The sequence below is a fragment of the Pipra filicauda genome, unplaced genomic scaffold, assembly GCF_003945595.2.
Source record: "Pipra filicauda isolate LSUMZ 115617 unplaced genomic scaffold, ASM394559v2 scaffold15_size4787011_pilon, whole genome shotgun sequence".
In the NCBI taxonomy this organism is placed as follows: Eukaryota; Metazoa; Chordata; class Aves; order Passeriformes; family Pipridae; genus Pipra; species Pipra filicauda.
Genome location: NW_024104096.1, coordinates 1,265,066 through 1,283,395, shown reverse-complemented (window position 1 = coordinate 1,283,395; position 18,330 = coordinate 1,265,066). Strand labels below are relative to the sequence as shown.

At 34.5% G+C, this 18,330-nt stretch overlaps 1 protein-coding gene across 3 annotated transcripts in view; it reads right to left on the bottom strand.

Annotated features, from left to right (window-relative positions):
- The window catches only part of IDE (insulin degrading enzyme), a 65,477-nt gene that overhangs the window by 12,307 nt on the left and 34,840 nt on the right, over positions 1 to 18,330 (bottom strand). For all 3 annotated transcript variants that reach the window (XM_027710996.2, XM_027710995.2, XM_039379183.1), the window contains exons 14-21: positions 17,235 to 17,317; positions 12,938 to 13,082; positions 10,160 to 10,270; positions 8,743 to 8,863; positions 7,153 to 7,244; positions 4,822 to 4,933; positions 3,581 to 3,748; positions 596 to 868 (exon numbers count right to left, since the gene is read on the bottom strand). In XM_027710996.2, the coding sequence (XP_027566797.1) occupies positions 596 to 868; positions 3,581 to 3,748; positions 4,822 to 4,933; positions 7,153 to 7,244; positions 8,743 to 8,863; positions 10,160 to 10,270; positions 12,938 to 13,082; positions 17,235 to 17,317 (1,105 nt within the window). The remainder of the gene's footprint in view (positions 1 to 595; positions 869 to 3,580; positions 3,749 to 4,821; positions 4,934 to 7,152; positions 7,245 to 8,742; positions 8,864 to 10,159; positions 10,271 to 12,937; positions 13,083 to 17,234; positions 17,318 to 18,330) is intronic.

Below are 18,330 nucleotides of genomic sequence, written 5' to 3'. Positions count from 1 at the left end.
TGAAGACAGAAAATTACAGTTGTGAATAAGAGACGAGACACAAAAATGTGAGGAAAAGCTGACTGTACCTAAACTGATTTTTTCTTTAATGTTAGAAACTGTATTGCTAATGTATATCAGTATTTTGGATTAAAATCTTCAAACGATGAAAAAGGAAAAACACAAATATTATGTAGGATCACATTGGAAATAACTGCCAGTCCATTTTCAGTAATAACACTAGAAGTTGCATCTCATTTGGTCTTCTACAAGCTTATAATCTTAAAAGTATCATGGATTAAAACAAACAAACAAAAAAAAATTAATGTTTTTTCAAATCTACACCAAGATGAGAGAGGTTGCATGTTAGTTAAAATACCTGCTGTTGCCCCTGCCATCACTCCCTCAAAAGAACTGCACAATGGGAAGAGGAACAGGGTTCATATGTACTATCAGGAATGTCAGAGTATATGTGAATGCATCTGTCAAGTACATATTAAATTATGTATAAGCTATATAAAAGTTTAAGTTGTTCCCAAGTGAACATGACACTCAATAGTCACAAGAGTGGCCAAAATAAAGCATTCAGTTTCAAAGGAATTATCATTTTTCTTACCTCTGTCAAAGTTATACTGCTGGGAAATGATTTCTCCCCAGTATTTAGCACATTCTGCAGACAGCTTCTTTGGTTTGTCTAGACGACGAATTGCTAAAGCTTGGATATGTTTTTGGAAGGCCTCTTCTGTCATATCTTCTATGCATTTCTCCATAGTCTTTAAGAACGCTTCAACTCTGCTTTCTAAATAGTGGGGGGGCTTTTCAGATTGGATAATAAATCGCAGTCCTTGTATGCCGTTTGCCCGACGTGGACCACTAAACACAATGTAACCTTGGCAAAACAAGAACAGCCAATTATCAAAAGAAATCCCTTCTTGCAGCATTAAGTTTGACAAACGTGGCACATTTGACAGGAATGTAATGTTATGTTAACTTAATTCTGTATTATAAACGATGCAGGTTTTTTTCAAAATATGCCACTGTTTGGTTTTTTTAAAACATCTTTATTTCACTGATGTAAATATCAGTTCAGGGGAGGGGCAAGGAGGAGATGAGGCAGACGAAGACAAAACAAAACCAAAATCCTGTCATCAGGATTAGGTTTCCTAAAACTAAGCTGTACTCTAGTGCTTCATTAGACTCAACATTAGAAACTTACTGTTTTTTCATAACATCTAATCTGAATTCTCTTTGCTATAATGTAAGACCACTACTTCCCATCTTATCAGCTAGAGAAAAAGAAAGTATTATTCCCTTTCTTACTGTTGCAGCATTTGCTAATCTGAACAACTAATCCTTTCTTCAGTCTTCTTCCCCTCTTTTAATAATAAATCTGTCACGTTTCCTTTAAGTGTTGTTTTATAGCTTTCTCATAGTTCCCTGATGCTCAGGTCAAAACTGGATACAGTATTTCAAAGTTCCTACCTGAACAATTTAGGAGTATTATTGTGAGTGCATCTTGAAAGCTTCCATTTATATATCCCAGCATTTTACACAGCAGGACAACACTGCTGATTTATGTCCTACCTCTGACCCACTGTACCCTGTAGAGTTTGCTACAGAACTGCTACCTAGCCAGTTGCTTCCCAGCTTGTATCTGGAACAACAGATACAAGCTTGTATCTGGAACAACAGTTTGGTTGTTCCTGCCAAACTGTTCCTAACAAACTGCATCTTATCTTCATTGAAGTCATGTTTCCAAAATGTCACACTAATTTTAAATTCTAATTCTATCTTCCCACACACTTGCAGCCTCTCCCAACTTAATATTATCTGAAGATTTACTAAGTATACTCACTCTTCTATCATCTAGTTTGGATGAAAATACCAAATAACATTGGCTCACAGTTGTAGAACAACTGTTTTTCAAATCAACTTCTCTATCCTCCAGTCATGACTTTCTGAAGTCCTGCATCCAAATGTGTAGCACTTCCACCTAGGCACTCCAGTAACAGCCTCTCAGTTACCTTCGATGAATTCAGAACTAGTTTGGTAACTTATTCTGTATTTTCCAGGAATTAGAATTAAACTGACTAATCTATATATATATTCCCTGCTTTTCTCTTCCCTTTTATTAAGGCAACATGTAGCATTTGCCCATGTTTATTTTTTCCAATACTTCATCTATCATCATTATAAGACCTCTAAATTCCAGGATTTCGTAATTTTGTTCCTTATAATAGAATGTATAGTTCATCACACCTGAACTCTTTAAAATTTAATCTGCCCAATTAATCTGTTATTTTCCTGTTCAGTGGTAAGCCTTGGACTTGGATCACCAGTATTTATTTTAGAAATCATCTGATCACAGTTGACATTTTAAGTGAAAATTAACAAAGCCATCATAAAACATTTTGATTTTTCCACCACTGCCAACTTTTCTCTTTCACTTTCTCATACTGCTAAAGCATTTACTGAAATAATTCTTGTTATTGTTTCTACTGTTTAGTAAACTGCTAACTCCTTTTCCCCTAAGCTTTCTCAGAGATCTTACTAACAACTCCATGAAGTTTATTGAATTTTGCTGGTATTTCTACTGTCTTTCCTCTGCAGTTATGTAATGCTGAACACACACAGTTTTTGCTCACTGTTTCCCCCCTACTCTTTACCTGCTACTTCCAACTTTTATACAAAACCTGCCACCAGCACATTTCAAAAATCTGTTAAATAACCTGGATTCTATCCTATTTTCAGCAGACATATAGATTGTTAAAATTCCTATGATGAATATTTTATAGCTGATTCTGCTAGTTGCTCACAAGAAGTCTAATCTTGCCTGACATCCCTGGTAGTTCACAGTCATCACACTGAGACATTTACCTGCTTCTCACCTTTGGAAAACCTGTACTCCTACTCCCCAGTATTTCAATCATATGAACCATCATGCAAAGTCTCTCTCTCTCCTTGTTACTCTGGAATAATCTTACCAGTTCTGTCTTACCGGTTCAGGTAACAATTACCTTTACTTACTGATGAACATCTGTATTCTTAAAAAGCCAAAAATGTATTTATGTCTTCAACATAGTAGCTCTCCCCATTACCCACACAGCAATATCCCTAAAATAGGGTTTAGAGTTTAACAGCTGGACTTGATGATCTTAGAAGTCTTAGAAGCCTTTTCCAACCTAAATGATTCTGTGATTCTATGAATCATCAAGTGCAATTGGAAGTAGGATCACAAGCAAAAAAGATCAAACTAATACTGATTCTTTATGATGATTTAGAAATTTAGGAAACTGATCCATCTCCTTTTGGTAAAAGTTCTGATAGGAAGTTTTCTGCACAGTGATTAAACTTTTAGTCAGAGTTGGTTTCAGATATTTCAGGCTTATTTGAAATATGATGCACACTTGTTCTCATTGTGGAGACTGTGTACGGTAACATTTCTTTGAGTCATCAGCAGTTAAGATATTTAAATTTACCAAGTGCCCTTTAAATGGCATTCACCCAGCAGGGAAAGAACACCTCACACCACAATCTCATGTGAGTGTGTGAGTGTGCATCCATGTGTATAAACACACACCATCACCATGGGAGAACTCACCTAATTGTTCCTTGGTGCGCAGGGTGTTGAAGCATGGCTCTGAGATAATTTGACAAAAGAGTTCCAAAAACATATTCTCAGAAGTGCTCTGCATGTCTGTCTGGTAATAGATCTCAATGCCACAATTGTTATGAACTTCATTTCTCTGTTGATATACAAACCAACCTCCTAAAAGACAAAGTTAAAACATAAGTTCATAAAAACATATGTTCTTATTTTCGACAATTAAAATGAGAATGGTTTGTGGAATGGAATTATAATAAATGGTTTAGAACTATTAAAGCAGAATTTCCACTAACAGCATACTTTTCATGAAACTAGAAAAGAATACATTATTTTAACACATTAAAATGTCACAGCTTGAGCATATCAGCAACTAACTTGAAACTGGCTGCTTCTCCTCAAGCAAATATTTTTGGAGCTGGGGCGAAATTCTGTATTGCCTCTACAATGTAAACAGTTTCTAAAGACAATCTGTCAGAAACTATTATGAACATTAAAAATAATTCCACATTTAATACCAATAACTTCTTGGAAAGAATGTTATGATAGTTTCCACAGACAGATGACCAGCTATGGGTAATGTGCTTTGGCTGTATAGCTAGATATATTATCACTCCCTGCAATACCCTGAACCTCCTTTCTTATATATATGAGATTTTTTTTTACCATAGAAGTAAAATCATACAAAAAGTACAAGACCAAAAGAATTTATATTTGTAGGAAAAAAAAGTTGTGTAAGAGCTCTTAGTTTTCTCAAAATAGCAAGAGTCGTTTAGAACAGTCCTTCACTAAATGGTCAATTAATACTCAAAAATGCTCAAAGAATGGTGTTTATTCAAATGTGTATACTATGTACTGCAGAGAATGGGACAGGGCTCTTATTTCCATAAATTATAAGGACAGAATCAAGACTGAATTACAGAAGGCTTTGGATTGGAATGGATCTTAAAGATGGTCTAGTTCCAACTCCCAAGAACTCCAATTTACATACAAAAATTAAAAATGAAATCAAACTAATTTTCAAGTATTACAGGAAGATCATGTAATAGTATGTAATTTTATTAACAAAACCACACCCTAATTATATTTTTGAATTTTAAGTTTAAAATAATTGGAAGTAAGTCTGATTTCAAAACACACTCTTAGCAACAGAGTAATATGCATTTCAAAATGTCATTAACAAGGAGAATCTCAATTTAATGCATATTAAAAAATCATAAATAAATCATTTCACTTACTGTCAGGAAGTTGAACTTCTCTGTATCTCACTAGCTGACTGGGAAGGAGTGGTTTTGTATGAGCATGCTCAATAAGTGTGTCCTCAACCATCTGCATAATTCCTAACGCAGCCTGGAAAAGAAAACATAAGAGGCATTTCAGTGATCATTAGTTATTCTGTACCTAGCAGCAGGGTTACACTTTCCAATATTGATGGTGCTGTGAGAGAAAAGAAAAAAATCAGGAACAGAAAATATTTAATATAAATACAGTAGAAGTTAAGTAGATGAGAGAAAGTGGGAGTTTGGGGGAAAGGCTTTTTTTGTGTTTTCTGTAAGTTTAACTTGTCGTGTTCTACTCCTCCCCAGTGCTTCTGAAAGTAAAGCCCAATGGGCTTTTTTTTTTTCCCTTTCCCTTCACCACTTTGGTGTGTTCATCTTCCAACGTTTGAAAACGAGATACCTAAAATGTATGTTTGCAAAGCAAATGACATCTCAGTAGACGAAGTTTTAAGAAAAAAAATTAATGGTTAAGTTCAAAGATGCATTGCACTGATGTGTTGGTGGTGTTAAGACTCATTGCCCAAATACTTTCTTTTATTTGATGGACTACAATAATAACTGAAAAAAACAATAAATAAACTAACAAAAATCATTAGTTTCATTCAAGTATTTAACTTCAATAGTTTTACCTGTTAAGGGTTATGTTCTTGTAGCCTGCACACTGGAAATTACAGTAACTTGCTACAAAGTAGTTTTGTCTGAAAGCTAAAATCTCTCAGTCTGCATTGCCACAAACTCACAACAAAAGTCATTTTATCAAAAACATGCAAAAGGTCTGAAAATTTAATAAACATATGCCCCCCAGCACCTCCAAAACCCCACCCAATATCAAAGACAAAAAGACTGAGGTCTAAAAAACATAGTTTGAAAGATTAGAGGAAAAATACTCTATATTCTTTCAATCAAGTCACCATAAATATTTACAAGACTGTTCTTCAGGATTACTTCAGGATTACTTTACTATTCATCTGTGGCAGCAAAAAAATAAAGGAAATTGTCACAAAACAAGTATCAGAATGAAATTAATGAAAGAAGAAATAGAAATTTTAAGCAGCTAGACAGGTCTAATTTTTCAAGCCCAGATTCACTGAAAATTTTTTACCTGAAAGGTGTAAATTTTGATTTTAGTTGAAAAAAATTTTCAGATCCGGGTTAAAATTTATGAGCTTTGTCAGTGATGAGCACATCTTGGGTACTGAAGGACGGAAAAGATTTTCTACCCGCATCTGTTAAGGTAGGTTTGCAGACAATTTCTAAACATAGGTATGGGTGTAGCAGGACATCCTTCCCACTTCTCTGGCTTAAAGACTCTTCAGTCACCCTTTATGCCAACTAAAGAATGCTTTTCTCTGATGTAACTGCATCATCATGGAAATCTAAGAAATCTGGTCATTCAGTTCCATTTCAGAAGGAACTGACTTTCATATACAAATGTGTAAGAAATAAGGAAGGAAAAAGACTATGCTTAAATTTCTCTGCATGAAAAATATTCTATACTATATTTTTTTAAAAGTATTTTAGAGATATATTTGAAAAAGAAAATTTTGTCCATGCTATTAGCTCCTCCATACTTTTTTCCCCTTCTTACTAGTTAACTTTCTTCTTTATACATTCAGCAGTCATTAGCAGTGTTTATGACCTCTTCTGCTAGTAAAGTATCCCAGGGCTGTTCTAACATAAAAATACTTAAACAAGCCTAATGAAAAAACAATGCAAAACCATACAAGAAATGTACTACATTTTTATTGGTACCTATATTCAAATATTTGGTTAGCTTTGCTATGCAAGTACAAAGTGTTACTATTTTACTGGAAGACAAACCAAACATGGTCTGACTTTTACTCCCCAATCTAAGAGCTGACACTTGGGTTTTTTTATGGTGCACTATTCCTGTTTAGCTATGTGTGAAGTACTTGGAGGGATACTGGATTCTTGAATCTTTGCTAGTTAGTCTGAAAGTTTTAAATGGAAAAAAGCAGGATCTGCAGCACATAGTTCCTTTTGCAGCTTGATCACAGTAATGACAAGCAATACAGAATTTCAAATACTTAGATCTTAAGTTGTTTTTTATTCTGTTTCCAAGAGCACTATAAGGGCACTTAGCCTAATAAATCTAAAGGGGAAAAAACAACACTTAAATTTCCATAAAGATGAAAAAAGTACGAAGTTAAGTTATGAAATCACATTTGGCAAAACTTCTTTTAAGATCTGAGAAGATTAAACTAGTCTTCCATTTTTTATGCTGCTTTTAAATAAAGACTGTTTCATTAAAGAAAGTATCACACCAACCTGTTTTGTTATATTGCCATGGAGAAGAGCTTCAATGTGTAACCGTGACAACAGTTGTGCTATAAAGGCCTTGAGACGGGGAAGGGTGACATCTAGAATAGATATTTAGACAGTTAAATCATTCACATGTATTTTAAATTAACAAGGACCTAAGTCATCATTAGATACAGTGCATTTCTTAAAGGAGGAGAAACTCATTATCATGAAAAAGTGAATCTCTCCTTAAAAATGCAACATTGGAATGCTTCCAGGTCCAAATAGCAGCACTCATCATATAGTTTATTTCGTTTAGAATTCACATGCTGTCTGACCCAGATTCCAAAAGAAAGAAAAACAAAAACCTTCTTCCCAATCATGCTGAACAAACATTCATTCTCCAGAGACAACTGTTGCAATCATTCGGGTAGTGTTCCAAGGAAAAGCATTAGTTATTAGTTATTAACAAGCAGCAAGTAGTTTATAACACTCAAGCAATACACTGTGCATTTACCATATAGACTAAAAAAAGATCATCAACTTAAATACAGTGTTCCGACAGTATCTTTGCAACAAACAATATACCAGAAAAATATTTTTGCAATATATCCCAGTGCACATATAGGGCACAATATACACTCTCCTTGCAAAGCAGTTTTCATATATAACACAAAATATAATTTAACATATAGAATCAATGCAATAAAAGAGAAAGGATGGTTGAATGGATGGGGTGTACATGGATATGTATTCTGAATCCATATCCTCAAGCAAATACAAAAGCCAGATACTCTTCTTGAAAAGAACGTCTCTATGTATTCCAAGAAGTTATTATAAGGTATTTTTGCAAACTGTTCCAGTGACCACCTTTTCTTACAACACAGCAAAATACAGGCAGGAGAAAAATCTTCAGCTATTACTACAATCATAGGAAGCTTAAAGATCATTTAGTTCCAACCTCTCTGCTCTGGGCAGGCACATCTTCCACTAGACCTAGTTGCTCAGAGCCCCACTCCATCTGGCCTTTAAAATCAATTAAATCTTTTAATCTGAAATTCCTTCTTCATTCAAATATATTGGGGTGCCTGCTTTTTGTTAAGATCCATAATTCTCTTTATTCTTTATTATTGTTGTTATTATCTACAGAAATTACATTTTTTTATTTTATTAGCTACAGTTCTTTGTTATCTACAGAAATATGAGTTAGGTTTCCCTGATAACAGAAAAAACGAAACAGTTTGTGCACTGGGAAGCACAATGCAGATACACTCCAATGTGTCTGCAAGATGTCAACTACAGTCAAATGATTTCATCAGTGTTGATTAAGCACTGGATTCAATGACCCAGGCTCATATCCCCAAAGCTGTTCAAATTTTGCCTGAACTTTTACCAGCAAGTTTTGCCATTTGAGGCCTTTTGGCCTGAACTACTCTACTTTCTTGAAACTGGAGGACAAGTACAGCAAGACCAGCATCAGCTCAGGTCTGGTACTGCAGGGGTTTCACCTGAATAGCGAGCAGAGCTCAGAATAGGTACCCTCATTAGTTTAGCAACAAGACATTTTCCACATGAAAAAGAATAAAATAATAAAGTTTAAAAGTAGCAGAACATTACCATCTAGAGCTTCTTTTAATTCATCTTTGGTCCAAGCAACTTCTGTCATCAGGAGTCGGAGATAATACATTGCATGTTGGTGAGGCTGTTCAGCCCTGAAGTTGTTAAGTGATCTCATGTACTAAAAGAAAATCATTAAGCTCAAATTAGAAATTTAGAAATAGAGGTCTGAACAAAAAATATTAACATTGCAGTCTCAACTTTGTGTAGCATCAAAAAGACACATTTCAGATATCAGGAACATTACCTTGCTTGTTAAATGTGCTAAAAAAATTGTGTTAAGTGACCTTGGTAATAATATGGGCTTCTGAGCCTTCAGATTAAGCAGCAATCATTATAATAGTTGAAATGAGCATGAAATCAAACTTTTCCATAAAATTAATGACTGAAAATTAAATTACTGCAGTTAGACCTAAATAAGTACTTAAATCAAGTTGCTCTACCTACGAAATACACATTCTATGATGACTGACCAGGGGTGGAGGAATAAAGTTATTAGAAAATGTATTTTTCTCCCAGCTGCTTCCTTCAGCTGATTTGGTTAGACAAAACCAGGAGCATCTTGACAATTCTTTGCATGGATAAAGGAGGTATGATAGAACAATTAGTGAGCTTCTCCAAAATAACCCCTCCTTTCTACGCCAGCTGCACCTTTACAAAATAGGAAAAACCTTTTTCCTCTACCAGAGGAACTGGGAAGTGAAAACTAAAATAGGTTAGCAAGTCGGATGCATTTCCAGTACAGGACAAAAGCAATTAACTTCAGGGCACATGAGCGACAAACAGTGAGCCTGAAGTTGCTGAGGAGGTATCCTTCTGTCTGTTCCAAACAGAAGCCAGAAGCTGGTATTTCCCTTATCTGTTTGGTGTAGACATGAGGGAAGAAAACTGCAGTCTCCCCATCTGATTTGAGTTCCAGAAGTCAGCATGTATTAACCAACTGGTTACCTTTGCACCAAAGGATCTTGGCCCAACAGCCAAGACACACCAGGGAAGAAGAAATATTGCAAATCTTTTCATCACCTCCTTTCTCCCTTCATCCATTTCCCCCTTCTTTCATGGTTAGGTCCCACTGAAAACATTCCAATTTGTAAAACAGGGTATAGAAGTTAAGATTTGCGTGCCCCCCCCTTAGATTTCTACTCCTATCAAAGCAAGCTGCAATCCCTCCATACATCATAAGAAAAACTGACTAAAAGAAGATTACAGGGCTGGTTATTTTCAAACAAAGAATGTAATATAAACACTCTGAGTAACTCATAACCACAAAAAAGACAAGAGAAAAAAAACTTCTGGAGTCCCACTAAGGCAGAATGTCACTCTTTATTTCCATGGATAGCCAGCCCTCAGATTTCGTATCAAGTCAATGCACTCGATTTTAAATGACTCCAAAGTGTAAATTTCTCCTGCAGCTTACCGCTTCCTTGATGATTTCAAATCGTTTTTCATCAATCTCAAAGGTAGCCATTTTCTCAATGATCTTCTTGAGCAAGATATGTTGCTTGTCATTATAACCTTTTACAGAGAGCTACGGAAAAAGTGCATAATTTGCTTTAAATGTGGAAGATAAAAGAATAAAACAATTACCAAGTCTTGTATAATTCAATGAGCAATATACTTTTCAATACTTACTCTAAATTCACCATTTATTGAACATTAACTCATTCTAAAATTAAACCCCTTTACTCATCACAAGAGAACTTATGAATATAATATTGCACATTTGCTCAGAAGTTATAAATGAATTAACGTAATTTCATGTTGATTTAAGCAAACTGTACTCAGAATACAGATTTTTAATGATTACAATATTCAATCTAGTCAGTAAACTGTACCTTTGGAGTACTGAAATGGTTTTACTCTGGGTTTCTCACTTTAGTAATGAAGTCTAGATTCACAACCTTCTAAAATATTCTCTCCAATTTACTTTTAATCTTCTTTCATGTTTATGTTGTTGAACAAAAATATATTTTATGTAAACTGAAGTAAGCAGTACTACAAGAAAAGGGGTGCTATCAACAGCAGCACAATTTATAACCAGGATGGTGCTGGACTGAAACACTAAGGTAGTTGTCTGAAATTGTAATGAGATATTGATCTGATCACACTTTTTTTTTAAAGTATACATGAAATAAACTAGGTTATTAAAAAAATAACATAAAAATTATTATATTATTCCATCAAGCTACAGAAAATTTCTCTTGCAAAAAAAAAGGCACTAAAAGCCCTTTTTTTTGTGGGAAAAACTTCAAAATCTGGTATCTCAAAGCAGGAATTTGATTGGATTTGTGCAGTTTAATTTTTTAAAAGTAAAACTAAACTTTAGAACACAAACCAACATATAGGTGAATTCCTGCTTTCCAGTAGAAAGATTTTTTTTTTTCTTCTATGGTTGCTGAAACATAGCTGAACCATGAATTTGAAGAAAAAGCTATCATAAATGAATTTATGAAAAAGGCTGGTATCCTAAATTGGCAAGGGAACCCAAAGTGTTCAGCAATCACCATGGGTGACTGCTTTCAGTGTAGAATCTGCCCTTGCTTAAAGCATCAACATTGTACCGTTACACTTACTAACTATAAAACTTCTCACAACACAAAAGACTACAAGTTTTCAGATAATATTTGAAATAACTCTAAACTCTCAAACTGTGACTAAAAATTAAGAAAATTACACACTTTTTTCCCCTTTAATTAATTAATCCTGACCACAGAAACATCAGCAAGTTTTAAACCGAGAAGAGATAACCGTGTTTGCAGCAAGTCAAGTGAATCCTACAAGGAAATCACATTTGTGTTGGATAAAAAAAGAAATTGCAGCACTCTCTCATACAGAAAACATAAAGACCATATATAGAATATTTTTTTACTAAGACGCTCTGGAAAACAACACTTCTACAGGAAATTCTGAAACACATTCTGATATATAATGATGGTTAACGAAAGATTTTAATAGAACTTCAAGACAGACTACTAAAATCTCCCATTATAAATCTCATAGGAGAAGATGAGTAAGGAAATAATCACTTATCATAATACCAGTATTTATTAAGTATTGTCGGCACTTTAAAACAGATTACAAAACACGTAATAAAAACAAACACTAAAGAAAAGCCATAAATATCCAGCATTGCAATCTAATGAACACATGCACAATCCATTTCCACAGCTCACTACGGCAGAATTAGAGAATTGTAACAAAACCTGTAACGCTGAGATTCATTCCACAGAAAAGTTAATGTTTTTATAAAGAAACCAGCAATAGTACTTTCCAGATTACCACGCAAGCAAGTAAAAATGTGAACTAGAACGCAACAACTGCACTGCACACACGTTCACAAGACACTGCAATCTTAAACAGGTCACTCAGTACAAAATACAGTTTTGCATTGCCTTTAATTCATGAGATATATGCAAGGAAAAAAACATTAACCATCTCATTTAGAAATGCAGAAGTCAAATGTTTTCTCCAAGCTCAACAACTCCCAAGCTGTTTAATTTCCTCCTGCGTTTTCTTACTTACAAGTATTGCATTCATTCCTGATGCAATGCCATAGACCAAACCTGAGAGGCGTGCTGCATATGTATACTCTTTTAAATCATCCTTCAATAACCTGATAAACAGGTATGTCATGTTGCAATGGAGAGGATCAGCATAAATGTAGCGACTAACAAAAAGAAAAACAAAAGAAATGCTTTGATACCTCAAGCAGTGACAAAGTAATGGATGAAGAAATATGACTGAAGAGTATGTATATGCAGCCTCATGATCAGTAGTTCTTGAACAGAAAAGCTGAAGTATACCAGTTATTTAATAGCATGAAAAGGGGGTCTTTCACCCCATCAGTCAGAAAGCTTTTAGTAGACATCTGACAAACTTATACCAATATGTAAGCTTGGATTAGGGTTGCCTTTTTTTTTTAAATGGAGGAAGAAATCTTACAACGAATTAATTTCATGAATGATACAAAAATAAAGAAGAAAATTTGCTTAATGTGAACTGAAAGACTGTTGAAGACTTTGAACAAAATTCAACTTAAAATTCAAATCAAAGAAAGAATGGTTAATAACCAAGATCAAAAGGACTAACAGCCTTTATTTTTTATTTAAAAGTCCTTCCATCAAATCAATATAAAAATGTTGATGAGTGGAAGTAGTTTCAAGGCTCTAAGCTCTTCCTTGATTTGGGTACTTACATACATCCCATAGATGGTATTTTGGAGATCATAGTTCAAGCCAGCTAGTTCTGCTGCATATGCATACTCGTTGAGGGAGTCTTTGAGTAGTTCAAGGTACAAATAGGCCATGTTACAATGCAAGGGATCCACGTAAGCAAATGGGCTGGAAGAAAATGTTGAAAGTAAAATACGCAGTTTAAAATTATTTCTCTGTTTCTCTTGGCCTTTTAAGTTTGATCTGAAGGAAACAATATTTTCTGTGATTTTATGCTGATGGATCCGATTATGAAGGATACCTGTTTTGAAGCCAAATGTGCACATACCTGAAAATAGTTACTTAGCTTGCTTATGGTTTGGGGAATGCCTAAATATATTGAAGATTCCAGGGTTATTCTATTTGTGCTCATAAATCAAGACACATTATATTTACTTGGCTGCACAGTCAGAATTCACCAGGAGTAAAATAAACTAAATATACCAACATAATTTAAAGACCGATATGAAAGCCCACACACTGAACATTCATTTAGTTAATACTCATATGCTATCAGAAAACAATGTACTTTCTATTACAAAAATTAAGAGATGAACAATTTGTGGTATGAAAATATGCAGTACACGCCAAGTTCAGCTCTGGAAAGAAGTTTGGCATATCCACTGTCATAACAACACAATTTTTTGTGTTATCTTTTCAATGGCAACAGCAATACAAGACTTACTGTTGCATTAGAAGCACCTGATCACACACAATACTGTTGCAAATTTGTCTAAAAGAGAAATTGAGCCTCTGAAAGACTGAAGCCATGTTTCAACTGTGCTAACGGTTAAATACCTGTGTGTTTTAAAGATTTGTGAAGTCAAGTTATTTGTACTATGATTACTTATTTCTAAAGCTTCTGAAGTGCATGTAAATTCATTATCAATTTCACAGGAATAATCAGCAGTATCTGAAACAATATGCTGCCAGGATATAGCTTACAACTCAAACCCACACCATTTGCATTTATTTTCTCCAAGCAGTCACTAATGGTGATATTGAGAGACATGCCACCACATATGTTTACACCTATACAGAATGGTATTTCTCAGTGTATACCAACATTACTGTAATAAAACCAAGATCACATGACCACAAATTATAAGCTGATAACTTTAAAATACATTTCAAAGGTATTTTTAAGAAGGTTCCCGGTTGTTTTTAGTAAGGCCTTGACTTCTCCTTCCTTTTAGATTAAGGAAAGAAAGCAGAGGAACAGATTTAAAAAAATAAAAAAGCTATTAGAGAAGCAGAGCCTGCTATAGTCCAAAATCTTAGCCCAGATGAAGCAAACATGTCAGTAAAAAAACCAAAAGGGCTGTCATTTGCATTTCTCCCTTCAGTTTCCCAGAACTGAGCAATTTCAATATGCCCAATGATGCAAATCCAATTATGATTGAATTTTTTAATTAAGACTGAATTCAAAGCAAGATTTAGGTCAATCCTATGTTACCATAAGCCTTACTCCAAACTCATTATATTTTTTTTCCTTTTTGATACTACAATAGAGACCTAATCAGTTGGAGCGATTACTATGTCTGTATCAGTTATAAATTCTGTATACTGGCAGAGGGCAACAAGGAGTTCTGAAAATAATCATGACTACTAAATCATTTATCCTCAAGTAAAAAAAATAACTGAAAATTATTACAACACTGTTCTTGGAGTTGCCCCCTATTACTGACAGTTCTGTAAATAAATGTTTATTTCTAGTCTACCTTTCTTACTAGACTCGAGCAGAACAACTTAATCACTGACAGTGTATTTGAAAAATCATAAAGTCCAGTCTTTTTCTATTTCAAACAGAGCTGTAAGTGACATAGCTGGAATCAACACTGAAGTGTTGAGTTGATAACTACCTTTAGAGAGTTTTCAAAACATCAGCACATTACATGGTTGTTCTGCTTCCTTTTAAAAAAGGATACTTGTTGAGTTCTTAAGTTGCAATTCACACAAAAGCAAAAGCTTATCATCATCTTTTAGGTTGGGTGGTAAGTCCTAGGTCAGATGTTTTTACTGTGGTGTTTCTTCAAGAAGGATCCCTGGAAGGATTTTCAGGTTTGGAATAATGTGATTTCAAGAGATTCATATAATCATTGTTCCTATGGGATTTGTGTATTTGAGGGAGAAGTCATCATCATCAACTTCCTCTTAATTAATTTACAGAGCAATTGCTGCTATAACATCTGGGTCAGGAATTCTTTCTATGATTCATGATGACCAGGGCTGCAAGCAAAGAAATCTTCTTTTTTTCTACCTTACTGAAGCAGCCTGTAGTATGAACAAATTCTTGTAATCTGCTACAAGGCAGCAAAGCCTTCATATTCTAATCAAGAATTAAGGCTAAAAGTTTTTATGAAAACCCATGTCATTAAGATGGCTTTATTCAGCAATTCACTTGGTCACAAGAGATACAGGTGATTGATTTCACTGAGTCTCATGAATAAACACTGTACATTTCACCTTTCCTTCAATGACCATCAGCATCACCAAAAAGAGAGAGAGAGAGAGAGAAAGAGAGAGAGATTGAGAGAGATTCACCAAGACTCTTTTTTAAGTACCAAAACTTGACAAATCAGCTTACACCTTCTTTTGGAGATGACGTACCCAGTATTGTTATGTCCACGTGCAATCACCATCTTATTTTTAAGGAAAAGGAAAGAACTCTCACTCCCAACCCTAAGAAAAACCCAGCTTTCCACCTGTAACCATTCCCAGGAGGAAGAGGTAAGTCATTCCACTACACTGATCATCAAAGCTCAAATACTCCTGGCTTTTTAAAAGGGCTCACTGAGATCAAAGTACAAATCTAACTGGGAAAGACCATCACCACTGATCCAACTGAAGATGCCCCTGCTCAGTGCAGGAGGGTTGGACTAGATGACCTTTAAAGGTCCCTTCCAGCCCAAATGATTCCGTGATATTGTGTGTATGTGCACACACTTTTATACCTTGGTGTGCTCTACAAAAAATCAGTTATTATCTTTTAATCCTTCACAAACTGGTACAGAGACTGGTTTACTCATAGTTCATTTGAAACTGATGTGAAAAACCACCACAACTGTATAACAAACTCAGTGTCCATCAATAAAATCCTGTTTTGGATTTTAGCCAAACACAGTACAAGGAAAGTCACCAAGTATGAACAAAGAAGGCAAAGAATTGCAATTATTGTTCTCTGAATAAGAGACGGGCAGTTACCATTTTGATCCTCCATTTTCTGACATATCAAAGTTGAAATAGTTGTAACATTTGCACTGTGGTTTCAAAAAATAAAAAGGAGGAGGAAATTTCCAGGAAACCTATTTTCCCCAACTAGTTCATCAACACCAGTACCGAGATATGACACACTCTGGAAAAAACCTCTATTCTTCAAGAAAAATTTCAAATAGTGCCTCAAAACAAGGACTCAACAGTGCATCTAAAAGCATCTGTGAGAGCCATCATAATAGCCTTTCCAGCAATATCACTGAATCATTTAATTAGGCAAAAGGAGAGTCCCTGAATTTTTTTACATTTCAACCTTTCCAACACAGAAACAGCTGCACTCTAAAGACAGCAGTATTTTTTTAATTCAAAAGTTAGAAATTTATTACTTGAAAGGAACATTAAGAAGGTCCATCACCGGCATGCTTACTTAAAGAAAGATAATTTTCCTGTGATGAAAATAATGCAAGACCAGGATTAACATTACAGTTTTGTATCATGCATTTTGGGGCAAAAATCACACATTCATTGATAATACAGATAATGCTCTTGGAGAAAAAAAAAAAATCAGTTGTGACTGTCAGTTTAGTAAAATACCAAAATTTTAAGCACGTTTTATAATGGCTTGCATTATGCAAATGAAACTAGAATTTGAACCTAAAATCATTATCAGAATAGCATTTCATAAAGAAAACACAGATCTTAAAACAGTTGTGACCTAGTAATTAATGTAAAAATACACACATTTTTAAAGAGTATATTGCAACATGTAGTAGCTCCTATTGGCAGGCATATTTCGGGTATAGCAAATAAAACATAGAAGAAAATTTGTTTTAGGAGTATTTTTAGATAAACTTTTCCTGTTAATCTAGATGGAGAGCCTCAAACTGCTTGCCATTCAATTACTGCATGAGCCTTCCTGATATCTATACCTTACTGTATATTCAAAGTAAGGACAAACATTTCCAAGTGTCAGTGCATGCAAGGAAGTTTTTGCCACAGAAATGCAGATTCCCAATAAACAAGAGACTTTTGGAGAGCAATTTATGTGATATACTCAATATTGCATACCTGAAAAATTCAAAGTTGAGACAAGCTTTCGGCAAAAAAAATTTGTCATCTTGCTTGAACCATAGTTTGCTCATAGCAGTGTCCTGTGTCAAGAAAAGAGGTTTTGTTAAAGTCACTTGACTTTTAACTGCAGAATATGGCACTATTTAAAAAAATGTCTTTTCACCACTTCAAATCTCAACTTAGCATTATCTCCTTAAATTCAATTTCTTGCTATATACATTGTGGATATATCTATCTATCTGTACTGAGACTCCCTTCTTACCACATGTCACCTTACCAAGCAGTTAAATGGCCTCAGCATTGTGAATGAGTTTAGGATCAAAATGGGAACTACTTTTCTAGAGAGGAATGATAAAAGACAAATATAGAGTTAGCTGCACAAAATTCCCTGCTAATGCTGGCAATAAAAGATGTGTCTTTATGCAGCACTAGAGCAGCATATCATTATGTGGTTTAGAATTAAGAATATAACTGTGTATTATTGTTATTGTTAGAGTTATTATCAATGCTTTATATAAAAGAAAATGTATTATATGTGCTTGAACGTAACATCAGAAACAAATAACACATACACGTTTAGAAAAAGTAGTAAAATTATTTGGAAATTAGTTAAAAGATCTGTCTCCAAAATTTTTCAGAATAACTTCCTAGTTAGACTCTAAACAACCTCCCCTATTGCTTTTTCTCCCACAAAAACTAACATATATGCTCCATCTCTTTTCCAACTTTAGTTAACTTTATCTCCCCAACACCTTTTCTTTGCACTGCCATGCATAACAAGAGAGAACTTTTAAATGTAAGATTATTTTTCTTTTTCATATTTTTGAGCAGATCTTCTTTGCTTCTCAGGGATTTAGCATGGTATTTTCCTCTTCTTTTTTGCATAAAAGAATTAAGTCCCGTCTCTTACAGCACACCTTCCTGCACAATATCTGACTCACACTAAAAGGCCAAACTACAGCTTCGCTCAAACACAACAAAGATTTTATTCTGTTAAATTGTTATGATGCCATTTAGAATACATCTTATATGAGGGACAGAATGCTAAACAGTAAAGCCTGTCTGTGGTACTGCAGACCTGATCCAACAGCTG